General features: G+C 41.9%; 1 protein-coding gene across 2 annotated transcripts in view; it reads left to right on the top strand.

The window, feature by feature from the left end:
* Nucleotides 1–3,420: 3,420 nt before the first annotated feature.
* LOC109252181 (protocadherin alpha-C2) overlaps nucleotides 3,421–15,039 on the top strand; it is a 196,283-nt gene continuing 184,664 nt past the window's right edge. The window contains exon 1 of one of the 2 annotated variants that reach the window (XM_053907411.1): nucleotides 3,421–6,061. In XM_053907411.1, coding sequence (XP_053763386.1) covers nucleotides 3,668–6,061 — 2,394 coding nt within the window. In that variant the 5' untranslated portion in view covers nucleotides 3,421–3,667. Of the gene's footprint in view, nucleotides 6,062–10,569; nucleotides 13,099–15,039 lie in introns of those variants that run through there. The other variant, XM_019424431.2, reaches the window with a different exon arrangement.

Genomic DNA, 15,039 nt, shown 5'->3' with positions numbered 1-15,039 from the left:
ACTGAGCCACCCAGGCACCCCTCCATATGAATTTTTAAATGAGATTTCCTATTTCAGCAAAAAACATCATAGGGATTTTGATAGAGATTACATTAAACCTATAGATCACTTTGAGTTGTATTGACATCTTAATAAGTCTTTCAATCAATGAACATGAGATCTCTTTGCATTTGCTTATATATTCTTTAATTTCTTTCAGAAATGTTTTTGTTGGGGCACCTGGGTGGCTCATTTGGTTAAGTGTCCAACTTTTGATTTTTGGCTCAGGTCATGATCTCACAGTTTGTGGGTTTGAGCCCCATGCAGTCAGCATGGAGCCTGCTTGGGATTCTCTCTCACCCTCTCTCTTTCTGCCTCTCCCATTTGAGCATGCGTGTGTTCATGTGCTCTCAAAATAAATAATCTTTTTTATTTTATTTTATTTCAACGTTTTTTATTTATTTTTGGGACAGAGAGAGACAGAGCATGAACGGGGGAGGGTCAGAGAGAGAGGGAGACACAGAACCGGAAACAGGCTCCAGGCTCTGAGCCATCAGCCCAGAGCCCGACGCGGGGCTCGAACTCAGGGAGCGCGAGATGGTGACCTGGCTGAAGTGGGACGCCCAACCGACTGCGCCACCCAGGCGCCCCTAAATAATCTTTTTTAAAAAAGTGCTTTTGTTGTTTTCATCATACAAGTCTTTCACCTTGGTTAATTCCTAAGTATTTTATGATATTATGAATGAAATTGTTTTCTTAATTTCCTGTTCAATTGTTCACTTTTAGTGTATAGTGTTGCAGCTGATTTTCATGTGTTGACTTTGTATCTGCCACTTTGTTGAATCATTTATTAATTTCAAGTTTTCTGTGCAATCTTTAGGGTGTTCTATATATGAGATAGCATCTGTGAACAGAGATAATTATACATCTTCTTTCCCATTTTGGATGCCTCATTTTTGGGGAGAGGGTGGTTATTTGCTCTGGCTAGAACTTTCAATACTTTGTTGAATAGAAAAGGTGAAAGCAGGTCTCCTTGCTTTGTTCCTAATCTTAGAGGAACAGCTTTCAGCCTTTCACCACTGAGTATGTTTGCTGTGGGTTTTTCATGTATGGCATTTTATTATGTTAAGGTGGTTTCCTTCTATTCCTAGGATTCTGAGTGTTTTTATCATGAAAGAATGTTGAATTTTGTCACATGCCTTTTCTGCATCTATTGAGATTATCATGCGTTTTTTTCCTTCATTCTCTTAATGTGGCTTATTACATTGATTATGTATACTGAATCATCCTTACACTCCACAAATAAATCCCACATGCTCATGGTGTATAATCCTTTTAATATGCTGCTGAATTCAGTTTTCTAATATTTTTTTGAGGATTTTTGTTTTTTTGGAGGAATCAGTGTTCATGAGGGAAGTTGATCTGTAGTTTTCCTTTCTTGTAGTGTCTTTGTCTGCCTTTGGTATCAGGGTAATGATGGCCTAATAGAGTAAGAAAGTGTTCCTTCCTCTTTATCTATTTGGAAAAGCTTGAAAACGATCAGTATTATTTCTTGAGTGTTTGGTAAAATTCACCAATGAAGCCATTGGGCAAGGGCCTTTCTTTGTCAGGAGATTTTTAAAAATTACTGATTCATCTTTTTACTAGTTATAGGTCTATTTGGATGATGTAGCTATTTTCTCTGTGCTTACTGTGGACATTGCATTTAATATCTTACATTATAGTACTCTGAATTTGTACCAGCTTAAACTCAATAATATACAAAAACACTCTGCTATTTTAACAGCTCTCTCTGATAACAAAATTTCTAGTCATTTATGTCCGCATTTATTTTTTCCTTGAATATAATATCATGTAGCCTTTTATTTTCATAGTAACTACCATGATAATGCAGTCCATGGTTAACTATTTTTTAAGTTTCAATTAAGTGTCATCTGATCATTGTAAATGACATTTTTCTTATACTGAGAATATCTTCAAATCCAACAATTTTCATCAAAATAAAGAGGATGAAACATTACCATATGGCTTATGGTTGAGATTATATTTAAAGATCACTGTAATTCCCAACATTAAAACATGATAATTTATAGTTTTCAGTTAAATAGAGATACGTTTTAAAAGTCAAAATAAGCTTTTAACTGTAGAAAACAAAGTATATTTAATTCAACAGTTTTATGTTTGGAATATCTGAATGACAGCAAATTGCAGTTAGCATTATTCTATGTATTCTTCATAGTAATAAAATGCATAAAAGGAAATTTATACCACATTAAACTACCTTGTACATTAAAATATTGACAGTATTGTCTAAATCTATTAGCATTTAAAAAAGTATCAAGTTCTGAATTTGCTTCATTTCAAGAATAAGAGGGTACTGATGTATCTTATATTCCTGTACCTTTGTAATGAGGCAATTACTACATTGGAATTGCTATTAAAATTATAATCTGTTTTTTTTTTAAATAACATCATGTTTCATCTACATTTTAATTATCAAGTAAACAGTGACTTAGGCTTTCTGATTAGGAACTTATATGAATCCTTATTTATATTAATATCCTTAAATATCCATGGTACTTGAAGTAAAAATGTTAAGGCCATCCTTTTTAAAGTAACTTGTGATAGTTTATTCAGATCACATTTATTAGTCAAATTTTGATGTAATTATGGGGTTCTGATTATAAATTGCACTAAAGTTGAAAGAGAAGTTTAATAGGTTTTTCTCAAATAGTTTTTTTCTGAAAACCTAATCTTCACTTTAGATTTACATTTAAAAATTTGACTACAGATTATTATAATATTCTCAGATATGTGTACTTGATATTGATTCAATGTTAATTTTATTCTTATTGACATATGACAATGACTTAATAAGAAAAAAAGGTGCAGCTGAAAATTTGATATAGGAATAAAGATCCAAGGGACAGTAGCTTAATTTGGAATAATGACTTTTAGAGGCGAAAGTTATTAGTTCAGCACTTAGATGTTATATAACAAGAACAAAGGAAAATGTCCCAAATTTCATTATTCTAAGATTTCAAGTATCAAAAAGTGATGTCGCTGTTCATAAACACTGAAAGAATTTTAAATGTATTTCAGAAAAATTTCTAAAAATATCATAAGTAAGTTCCTGGTAATATTATTTTAAAAATTAACACGCACAATATCCTAGAATAAGGTGAACTTTAGTGGCCAAAGTGTTTTATTTTAAAGCTCCAGTATTCATTTACAAATATTTAATAATAAAAACATGAGCTGATAAATTGTTTTAAATGAAAAGATGTAAGGTTATTGGTGCATATTTCTATTTTCCCAAAATCTAATTGTAATATATTTGTGACCACTGCTAAAGGACAGTATTGAATTACATACTCTTAAGTGAGAGTGTACAGTCTTTAAAAGACATAATTGAAAGTGATTGCATTGAATAAATTGCAAATGAATATATAGCCTATTTTGGAAATCAATGAAGAATCTACAATCTACAGCATTAGCCACATGATGTCGCTGTATACCACAAAGTCTTGTCAATGTTAAGGTATAGATCACCAAAAACTAAGGGAGGAAGCTCCATTTTGTTACAGCCTGAGAGAAGACAAAAACAGGAGACATATTATTCAAGATATAAAGTAAAGAAAGCATGATTTTGAAGTGAGAGCGGTACCAAAGGTGTAGTGGTTTTGCGATGCTGTTTCCTAGGCAAGGAGGCAAGGGAGCCCAGCGCCTGCTGCTCTTCGTTTTGCTCCTCGCAGCCTGGAAGACTGGGAATGGTCAGGTCCACTACTCGGTCCCGGAGGAGGCCAAACACGGCACCTTCGTAGGACGCATCGCGCAAGACCTGGGGCTGGAGCTGGCAGAGCTGGTGCCACGCCTGTTCCGGGTGGTGTCCAAAGGCCGTGGGGACCTTCTGGAAGTAAATCTGCAGAATGGCATTTTGTTTGTGAATTCTCGCATCGACCGCGAGGAGCTTTGCGGGCTGAATCTGGAGTGCAGCATCCACCTGGAGGTAATTGTGGACAGACCGCTGCAGGTTTTCCATGTGGAGGTGGAGGTGAAGGACATTAACGATAACCCACCGGTTTTCAGAGGGAGAGAACAAAGGTTATTTATTCCTGAGTCTAGACTGGTGGATTCACGTTTCCCGATAGAGGGTGCTGCTGATGCGGACATTGGGACCAATGCTCTAATAACTTACACCCTCAGCCCCAGTGATTATTTCTCTTTGGATGTACAGGCAAGTGATGAACTGAGTAAGTCACTTTCACTTGAATTGAGGAAATCTTTGGATAGAGAAGAAACACCAGAACTTCGTTTATTATTGACGGCCACTGATGGGGGCAAACCAGAGCTGGAAGGTACAGTTCAGCTGCTGATCACAGTGCTGGACGTTAATGATAATGCCCCATTGTTTGCCCAGGCTGTGTATAGAATCCATTTATTAGAGACTACAGCAAATGGAACATTAGTGACTACATTAAACGCCTCTGATGCCGATGAAGGTGTAAATGGCGAAATTGTCTTTTCCTTCGGCAGTGATGTTCCCCTAAACATTCAAAAAAACTTCAAAATTGATTCCAGCTCAGGAGAAATTAGGCTAATTGGTAGACTGGATTATGAAGAAACAAAATCTTATGAAATTCATGTAAAAGCAGTTGATAAAGGAAGTCCTCCAATGTCAAATCACTGCAAGGTTTTAGTGAAAGTGCTAGATGTAAATGATAATGCTCCACAACTGGCAGTCACATCTCTGTCTTTGCCAGTCAGAGAGGACACTCCACTCAGCACCGTCATTGCTTTTGTTTCCGTGTCCGACCGCGACTCCGGTGTCAACGGGCAGGTGACCTGCTCTCTGATGCCTCACATCCCCTTCAAGCTGGTGTCCACCTTCAAGAATTACTATTCGCTGGTGCTGGACAGCGCCCTGGACCGCGAGAGCGTGGCGAACTATGAGCTGCTGGTGACCGCACGGGACGGGGGCTCGCCTTCGCTGTCGGCCACGGCCAGCGTGTCCGTGGAAGTGGCCGACGTGAACGACAACGCGCCGACATTCGCGCAGGCCGAGTACACGGTGTTCGTGAAGGAGAACAACCCTCCCGGCTGCCACATCTTCACGGTGTCCGCGCGGGACGCGGACGCGCAGGAGAACGCGCTGGTGTCCTACTCGCTGGTGGAGCGGCGGGTGGGCGAGCGTGCGCTGTCGAGCTACGTGTCGGTGCACGCGGAGAGCGGCAAGGTGTACGCGCTGCAGCCGCTGGACCACGAGGAGCTGGAGCTGCTGCAGTTCCAAGTGAGCGCGCGCGACGCGGGCGTGCCTCCGCTGGGCAGCAACGTGACGCTGCAGGTGTTCGTGCTGGACGAGAACGACAACGCGCCCGCGCTGCTGCCGCTGCCTGGGGCGGGCGGCGCGGGCGGCGCCGTGAGCGAGCTGGTGTGGCGGTCGGTGGGCGCGGGCCACGTGGTGGCGAAGGTGCGCGCGGTGGACGCCGACTCGGGCTACAACGCGTGGCTGTCGTACGAGCTGCAGCCGGCGGCGGGTGGCGCGCGCAGCCCGTTCCGCGTGGCGCTGTACACGGGCGAGATCAGCACGACGCGCAGCCTGGACGAGGCGGACTCGCCGCGCCAGCGCCTGCTGGTGCTGGTGAGGGACCACGGCGAGCCGGCGCTGACGGCCACGGCCACCGTGCTGCTGTCGCTGGTGGAGAGCGGCCAGGCGCCCAAGGCCTCGTCGCGGGTGTTGGCGGGCGCCGCCGGCGCGGAGACGGCGCTGGTGGATGTCAACGTGTACCTGATCATCGCCATCTGCGCGGTGTCCAGCCTGCTGGTGCTCACGCTGCTGCTGTACGTGGCGCTGCGGTGCTCGGCGCCGCCCAGCGAGGGCGCGTGCGGGCCTGGGAAGCCCACGCTGGTGTGTTCCAGCGCGGTGGGGAGCTGGTCGTACTCGCAGCAGAGGCGGCAGAGGGTGTGCTCTGGGGAGGGTCCGCCCAAGACCGACCTCATGGCTTTCAGCCCCAGCCTACCTCGAGTTCCAGGCTCCGCAGATGAAAGACAACAACCCTCAGAGTCAGAACACTTAGGAAAGGTGAGTCTTTTCCATCGATTCTAGAATTGTTCTATTTCCTTTGTTAATGATTCTATTTTGATTCATATTTGCTTATTTTTTAATCACTATCCTACTGTGCATTATATGGTATGAAATAGAGATGCATCTTGCACTGAGAACAATTTAATTTAAATGATTTCCTTATTTTCACATTTTGTTTTTTTCATAATTAAATCTGTTCATGAATAATAGGACCTTGAAGGATTGAAAAACACTTAAGCTAAATTTGAAAACTTATTACATGTAAGTAATTTTTTCTCAAAATTAAAAAAGTTAATAATTGGAAAAAATTTAAAGAGTATGAATATATAATGCATATTTCCTATTTACATCATCTATCCATTCTGTCAGAATATATTGGAATAGGACTATATGTATATCTGGATGTTTTCTAAATTATTCTTTCAATCAAGAATTCATTTGTCTTTATCTCTTTATGCAATAGGTAATAAATAAGGTTTTCATTTCCTTGTACTTGAAAGCAGCCTGAATGGATCTTTTATTGCCAGGACCTGCAAAAATACCTATCAGGGGTGCCTGGGTGGCTCTGTCAGTTAAGGGTCTGACTTCGGCTCAGATCATGATCTTGTGGTTGGTGGGTTTGAGCCCCACATTGGGCTCTATGCTAATGGAGCCTGGAACCTGCCTCCCTCTCTCTCAGCCCTTCCCCTGCTCATGATCTCTCTGTCTCTCTCAGAAGTAAATAAACATTAAAAAAAGTTTTCAAAAATACCTATCAAAGATCATTACAACACATGACATCACTTGGGAATAATTGCTCATGATACATATTTCTTTCAGGGGTCACATAGCTTGTGATTTGGAATAAAGATTTCACACTTGCAAAATCCTTAGAGTTTTAAGGTACAATAGAAAGTTCACTGAGGAAAGAACCCCCTTTCAATTTTGTTAAAATATCTTAACACTATAAAAATATCTTAACATTTACGAAATCACATTGTGGGTGGCCAGGTAGTGGGAGTTTTTTTTACATAAAAGTGGAGAGTACCCTAACTCAGGTGTTATGTTACTGGGTTGCTCAGTCATCCTTCCCAGTATCACTATCACCAGGCTAATGTGTACAGGTCTCCCACTGTGCAGAGACTGACCACCCGCCTCTGGCACCAAACTGTGCCCATGATAACATTTTCCACAACTGTGAGCTCACTCACTTTCTCCTGGCAGCATCCCTATAACTAATGAAATTGGAGTTTTCCCAAAAAGTAAAGACTGATATTGAATGACTACATTTTAATTGGAAATTCCTGTGTTGGGTAGTTAAAACATAAACTTGAAAAGTAAATGTTACACTTGGAAAAGAATTTAAACACTTCAAAAGAAGATGTGTTGGGGTGAAATAACTGTCTAAAACTGTCTTCTATTTGTTTTTTAGCCATATGCTGTTTTTTTCCCCATATGTATGTGGATATTGGTGAATTGTAGAAATAACTTCCACTAAGTGATCTGGGTCTTATCCATTTAACAGGCCAGATATTCATTTTCATCTGAGATCTGCTTTTAAAGGAATTGAAAAGTTAGGTGGGGAAATCTTTTAAGGATAGTCTGTTTCTACAGTAAACTTCTTAGTTGCTAAGAGTTGATACGCCTCAAAATTTAGGGAGTGTATATTTCCTGAGAATCAGAAATGTTTATCTGAGGCTTTATGGAGAAAAAGAAATGGTTTGAGCAAATAAGGAGGAACTCCCTTTTTTGGGAGGAGTCATCTTACCTAGAGTCTCATATCTACTCACTACTTTCTTGGGACTTGTGTGCAGAGTATGACTGGTCAGGTGGAATCTGTCCTACTAGAAGTCTGGCCCCTACCTTTGTACTACAGACAAATGGTAAGCTTTGAAAACTATATCCAGGTATACCCAGAACTCAGTTTATCACTAAGAGGGAATCACAGTCTATCACTGTACAAATTTTTATTGGTTATTTTTTAATTTTAATTTTTTTCTTACTGATTTTTTATTCCTTATTTACATTTTTAAATTAAATTGCCTAAGGAGATGTCTAAGTGAGAGTAGATATTATTCACTGATACTTTATCCACACATCAGCTCAATATTCTAGACTCATAGTTCCTTTAGTATTACCTTCATTGCCTATAATCATTATACTCTGTCATTAATTCCCTGTGGCATTCTACTTTGCAATTAGTATACTCTTAAATGTCATGAAATATATAGTATTATAAGTTGTCAGAGGTATTCCATTAATATGTTTTAAAATTTTAATTCTGTATCTTTTTAAAACTACTGCCTTTCAAGATTCTTCAAAACACTTGACATATAGATGCCTATAATTATTTCCTAGATCCATGCTTTTCCAAAATAATTCTTAAATGTTTCATGAACTAGTTCTTGAACATGTGAAATGTTCTTCGTGAACTAGTACAGTAGAATCAATTAGAAATTATGTAAGTTTGATATTAACACATATCATTAATGTAACTTACTTGTTTAGTTACTCGAGATAGTTTAAAATAATCTTTTATCCATTAAAATATTAATTGAACCTACCCTATGACCCAGCAATAGCACTGCTAGGAATTTACCCAAGGGATACAGGAGTACTGATGCATAGGGGCACTTGTACCCCAATGTTCATAGAGCACTCTCAACAATAGCCAAATTATGGAAAGAGCCTAAATGTCCATCAACTGATGAATGGATAAAGAAATTGTGGTTTATATACACAATGGAGTACTACGTGGCAATGAGAAAGAATGAAATAAGGCCCTTTGTAGCAACGTGGATGGAACTGGAGAGTGTGATGCTAAGTGAGATAAGCCATACAGAGAAAGACAGATACCATATGGTTTCACTCTTATGTGGATCCTGAGAAACTTAACAGAAACCCATGGGGGAGGGGAAGGAAAAAAAAAAAAAAGAGGTTAGAGTGGAAGAGAGCCAAAGCATAAGAGACTCTTAAAAACAGAACAAACTGAGGGTTGATGGGGGGTGGGATGGAGGAGAGGGTGGGTGATGGGTATTGAGGAGGGCACCTTTTGGGATGAGCACTGGGTGTTGTATGGAAACCAATTTGACAATAAACTTCATATATTGGAAAAAAACCAAACATTAATTGATAATTTGTTCTATTCTGAATGTGAATGATAAAATACGAGTTAAGTTGCAATCCTGGCTTGCATTCATTGAGTACATGGGGAAAAAAAGCTGGTATGAAAACTTTTCCCCTAATACTTAAATCATGTGTTTGATTTTATTTCAAGAGGCTCTGACTATAAGCAAAGCTTTTGACATGCTTTTACCTCTCTAAAGTCAACCTCTGCCCATGAATTTTCTCTGCTCAACTTGCAAATACCCAAAGAATTCATGCCTCTTGCTGAATTCTCAGAAACTTTTAGAATATTATATTGTCTCATCTTACATACGTTGAATGGTGAATTATGTTCCAAAGTTACTTTTCTCTCTCTATTGATTAGTTAAGTCACCAAAACTTTCAAGTCACAACTTTTTAAAAAACTGGAATCCAGAAATTCATCTAGAGCAGAGATCATTAAAAACACAATGATCTCATATTGCAATCATTTTCGGATATACAGGTAAATTGAAATGTATAAGTGGTGTGGAAATTTAAAAAAACACATACACTCTTACTTGGTATGACATGAATGTAGCAAATATCTAAATCACACAGTATTTTCATTTGTAAAAAACAAATTTACAAAAGAACTGCACTGTAAAAAACTGACTTCTGGTATATTTTATAAATAACAGTTAAGACAGACAACAAGGGTATAATTATTGGATAAAGCACACAAGAGTGCGTTATAAGCTTTCCATAAATAAATAAATAAATAATGTAAATTAACAATTGCCATCATAATATAGAAGTAAATATGTATGGATAGATGGTTATGTATATACACATACTTTCAATGCCTCGATGTTTTGGTGGTCATGAATATCAAAGGCCTGGTTTTGCTATAAAATGTAGACTTCAAGGCCAAGTGATAAAAGTTACGAGTTTAGACTCACATTGAGATCCCACCCAAACATCACCAATTAATATCACTTTTAAGTTACTTAAGTGATATCTGTTTTCACTTCCTTTTTGGTAAAAAGTGAATTGTATTGATACCTAGCTTGGAAGGTTGTTGTGAGAATATAATGGGATAACCCTATTATAACCCTATGCTTGTCACATGGGGAATATTTCCAATAGATGTCCACTACTGTTATAGCATTAATCACTATTCTATTCTTTTTAACTTTATGTCATGGATTGGAATATTTGGAAGTGATGAATTAGTATAAAAGCTATAAGGATATATATTTTTTTAATATAAAGAATTTGAAAAGTGCTCGGAGGATATTACAATGAAAATAGAAATTTGGGGAAAGTTCAGACCCAAGTAGTAAATTTATTTAATACTTACACGTTTAGCCACATGATGTCGCTGTCCACCACAAGGTGTTTCACCACAAAAGAAATACATCATGCATTACATACTCAGTTGCTGCTTTTCCCCATCCTCTGTGAAATACAGGCATGGTAAGATCATTTAAGAAAAACCGAGGAACCCAAATTATTTTTTAAAGTTTGGATCGATGCAAGAGTGACCCAATATTTGGAAAAGGCTTGCAGTGATGTTTTCATGGAGAGAAGAAGGTTCAGGAGCCCGGCAACTACTGCTTTCGCTTCTGCTCCTCACAGTCTGGGAGGCTGGGAGCGGCCAGGTTCACTACTCAGTCCTGGAGGAGGCCAAACACGGCACCTTCGTGGGGCGGATCGCCCAGGACTTGGGGCTGGAGCTGGTGGAGCTGGTGCCACGCCTGTTCCGGGTGGCGTCCAAAAGCCATGGGGACCTTCTGGAGGTAAATCTGCAGAATGGCATTTTGTTTGTGAATTCTCGCATCGACCGCGAGGAGCTTTGCGGGCGGAACCTGGATTGCAGCATCCATCTGGAGGTGATCGTGGACAGGCCGCTGCAGGTTTTCCATGTGGAAGTGGAGGTGAAGGACATTAACGACAACCAGCCGGTTTTTCCAATGGCAGTAAAAAAATTGTTTATTTCTGAATCCCGGCCGCCTGGTTCTCGGATTCCACTAGAGGGAGCATCAGATGCAGATATTGGAGCGAATTCTTTGTTGACCTACAGTCTTAACTCTAATGATTATTTTACCTTGGATATTAAAAGAAATGATGAGGATATTAAAACTCTTGGACTCGTGTTGAAAAAACTTTTAAATCGAGAGGACATTCCTGAACATCACCTAGTAATAACGGCAGTTGATGGTGGGAAACCAGAGCTCACTGGCACTACTCAACTGAAGATCACCATTCTAGATGTAAACGACAACGCCCCAGAGTTTGAGAGAACTGTCTACAAAGTGAGTTTATTCGAAAATGCTCCAAACGGTACCCTAGCAGTGACTGTTAACGCCTCTGATTTGGATGAAGGAGTAAATAAGGACATTGTATATTCTTTCAATACAGACATGTCATCAGATGCTTTGTCGAAATTCCACTTAGACCCAGTTAATGGATACATCACTGTAAAGGGTAACATAGATTTCGAGGAAACTAAGTTATACGAAATCCAGGTAGAAGCGACAGATAAAGGAAATCCCCCAATGGCAGGTCACTGCACGGTTCTGGTGGAAATTTTGGACACCAATGATAATGTACCTGAGTTGGTTATCAAATCACTGTCATTACCTGTATTAGAAGACGCTCCCCTCGGCACGGTCATCGCCTTGATCAGCGTGTCCGACCGCGACTCCGGAGTCAACGGGCAGGTGACCTGCTCTCTGATGCCTCACATCCCCTTCAAGCTGGTGTCCACCTTCAAGAATTACTATTCGCTGGTGCTGGACAGCGCCCTGGACCGCGAGAGCGTGGCGAACTATGAGCTGCTGGTGACCGCACGGGACGGGGGCTCGCCTTCGCTGTCGGCCACGGCCAGCGTGTCCGTGGAAGTGGCCGACGTGAACGACAACGCGCCGACATTCGCGCAGGCCGAGTACACGGTGTTCGTGAAGGAGAACAACCCTCCCGGCTGCCACATCTTCACGGTGTCCGCGCGGGACGCGGACGCGCAGGAGAACGCGCTGGTGTCCTACTCGCTGGTGGAGCGGCGGGTGGGCGAGCGTGCGCTGTCGAGCTACGTGTCGGTGCACGCGGAGAGCGGCAAGGTGTACGCGCTGCAGCCGCTGGACCACGAGGAGCTGGAGCTGCTGCAGTTCCAAGTGAGCGCGCGCGACGCGGGCGTGCCTCCGCTGGGCAGCAACGTGACGCTGCAGGTGTTCGTGCTGGACGAGAACGACAACGCGCCCGCGCTGCTGCCGCTGCCTGGGGCGGGCGGCGCGGGCGGCGCCGTGAGCGAGCTGGTGTGGCGGTCGGTGGGCGCGGGCCACGTGGTGGCGAAGGTGCGCGCGGTGGACGCCGACTCGGGCTACAACGCGTGGCTGTCGTACGAGCTGCAGCCGGCGGCGGGTGGCGCGCGCAGCCCGTTCCGCGTGGCGCTGTACACGGGCGAGATCAGCACGACGCGCAGCCTGGACGAGGCGGACTCGCCGCGCCAGCGCCTGCTGGTGCTGGTGAGGGACCACGGCGAGCCGGCGCTGACGGCCACGGCCACCGTGCTGCTGTCGCTGGTGGAGAGCGGCCAGGCGCCCAAGGCCTCGTCGCGGGTGTTGGCGGGCGCCGCCGGCGCGGAGACGGCGCTGGTGGATGTCAACGTGTACCTGATCATCGCCATCTGCGCGGTGTCCAGCCTGCTGGTGCTCACGCTGCTGCTGTACGTGGCGCTGCGGTGCTCGGCGCCGCCCAGCGAGGGCGCGTGCGGGCCTGGGAAGCCCACGCTGGTGTGTTCCAGCGCGGTGGGGAGCTGGTCGTACTCGCAGCAGAGGCGGCAGAGGGTGTGCTCTGGGGAGGGTCCGCCCAAGACCGACCTCATGGCCTTCAGCCCCAGCCTTCCACCCGGTCCCATTGGGGGGAATAGAGAAGAACAGCTGGATGTGGATGTTGATCTTTCTGCCAAAGTGAGTACAGATTTTTAAATCCTTTCAAAAATCGTTTTTTATTCTTCAATGTTTCTGTTCTTTTGGAAACTTATGTTTTTGGTGTTAGAGTTTTCCAGGGTTTTGTGGTTAAAATATTTGAACTCCTTGTGACAAATGTTTTGAACTGAATTAGCAATAAGTACTGAGAACCAAACTTGTAGTGTTGTTGTTGTTGTTGTTAATAGGTGCAGTAGTAGGATTATTTTATTGCTAAAGATAGAAACCAAATATATTTTCTTGGGTGAATTGTATTGTTTAGAATATTTGACTCCAATTGTGTTTTACTAATCCTTGCACAATGCTTCAATAGCTTTTGCCACTTTTTTTTTTTTGGAATTCCTACTAGATGTTAGTCCAAATGTCACTGGTTCATTTTATGAGTTCACCATAAATGCTCACCACTTCTTTTGGTTAATATATCCTTAGTTTCAAATATTAGTTTACTAAGCCTGTTGTCTGTATGAAGCCTCTTTTACTTATTTATTCATTTGTCTGAAGTCTTAGTTCCTTGTTTTTACTTGAACATGATTCATTTTAGTCCTTGTGCTCACATTTGGTAATACATTGTATTGTGGCTAGTTTCTCAGTTGGGTAAAGAAAACCACACACACACACACACACACACACACACACACACACACCAGAATAATAATTTTATTGGTTTAGAATTGTATCTTTAGGAGCACCTGGGTGGCTCAGTCGGTTAGTGTCCGACTTCAGCTCAGGTCCTTATCTCACGGTTTGTGAGTTCAAGACCCACATGGGGTCTGTGCTGACAGCTCAGAGCCTGGAGCCTGCTTTGGATTCTGTGTTTCTTTCTCTCTCTGCCCCTCCCCCGCTTGTGCTCTGTCTCTCTCTGTCTCTAAAAAATAAATAAATGTAAACAAAATTAGAATTGTATCTTTGTTCATCTTCAGTTTCTCACTACTTTAATTAGTAAGCATTGAAAAAATCAATAGTAAGTGAACTTTTATACTTCCTTCAGTGTATCTTCGTTTAGAAAACATTGGTTTTGAAAGTATATTATTAATTTTGTTAAGAATTGTTTTCCATCAGATGAGGCTCCTGGGTGGCTCAGTTGGTTGGGCATCTGACTTTGGCTCAGGTCATGATCTCATGGTTTGTGGGTTCAAGCCCTGCATCGGGCTTTGTACTGACAGCTCAGAGCCTAGAGCCTATTTTGGATTCTGTGTCTCCTTGTCTCTCGCTGCTCCTCCCCTGCTTGTGTGCTCTGTCTCTCTCTAAAATAAATAAACACTTGGGGCGCCTGGGTGGCTCAGTCGGTTGAGCGTCCGACTTCGGCTCAGGTCACGATCTCATGGTCATGGTCCGTGAGTTCGAGCCCCGCGTCGGGCTCTGGGCTGATGGCTCAGAGCCTGGAGCCTGCTTCCGATTCTGTGTCTCCCTCTCTCTCTGACCCTCCCCCGTTCATGCTCTATCTCTGTCTCAAAAATAAATAAACGTTAAAAAAATAAAAAAAAATAAACACAAAAAATTTTTTTAATTGTTTTCTGTCAGAAAACTTTGTTGAGAATGCTACTTTCTATCTAATTTAAAAACTACTCTACTAGCAAAACTTATTAATCATTAACCTATTTTGCAAACACTTAGTAGTAAGGATGCTAATGTCCAAAAACTCCAGTAAGTCAATGTTATTACTTGTGACCTTCCTCTGAATACTAACCTGTCTATTAAGGTGTGTTATATAGTATGTAAACCCTCCAAATAACTGCAACCAAATTAAACAAAATGAAATTATTTTGTAGTCATTTCTCTATTTAGCATTTGATCATTTCTCCAAATAGATGGACTTCCATTCAAGTTTCCTTGCCACTGGAAACTGAACCTTAGCCATATTAGAGATTAGAAAACAAGCAATTATTTCTAAACCATGAAAGACAAAATGAAAATACTAATCTT

This window comes from Panthera pardus, unplaced genomic scaffold (assembly GCF_024362965.1).
Source record: "Panthera pardus isolate Hobbes unplaced genomic scaffold, ASM2436296v1 HiC_scaffold_2, whole genome shotgun sequence".
Taxonomy (NCBI): domain Eukaryota; kingdom Metazoa; phylum Chordata; class Mammalia; order Carnivora; family Felidae; genus Panthera; species Panthera pardus.
This window is presented reverse-complemented; position numbering and strand designations above follow the sequence as displayed.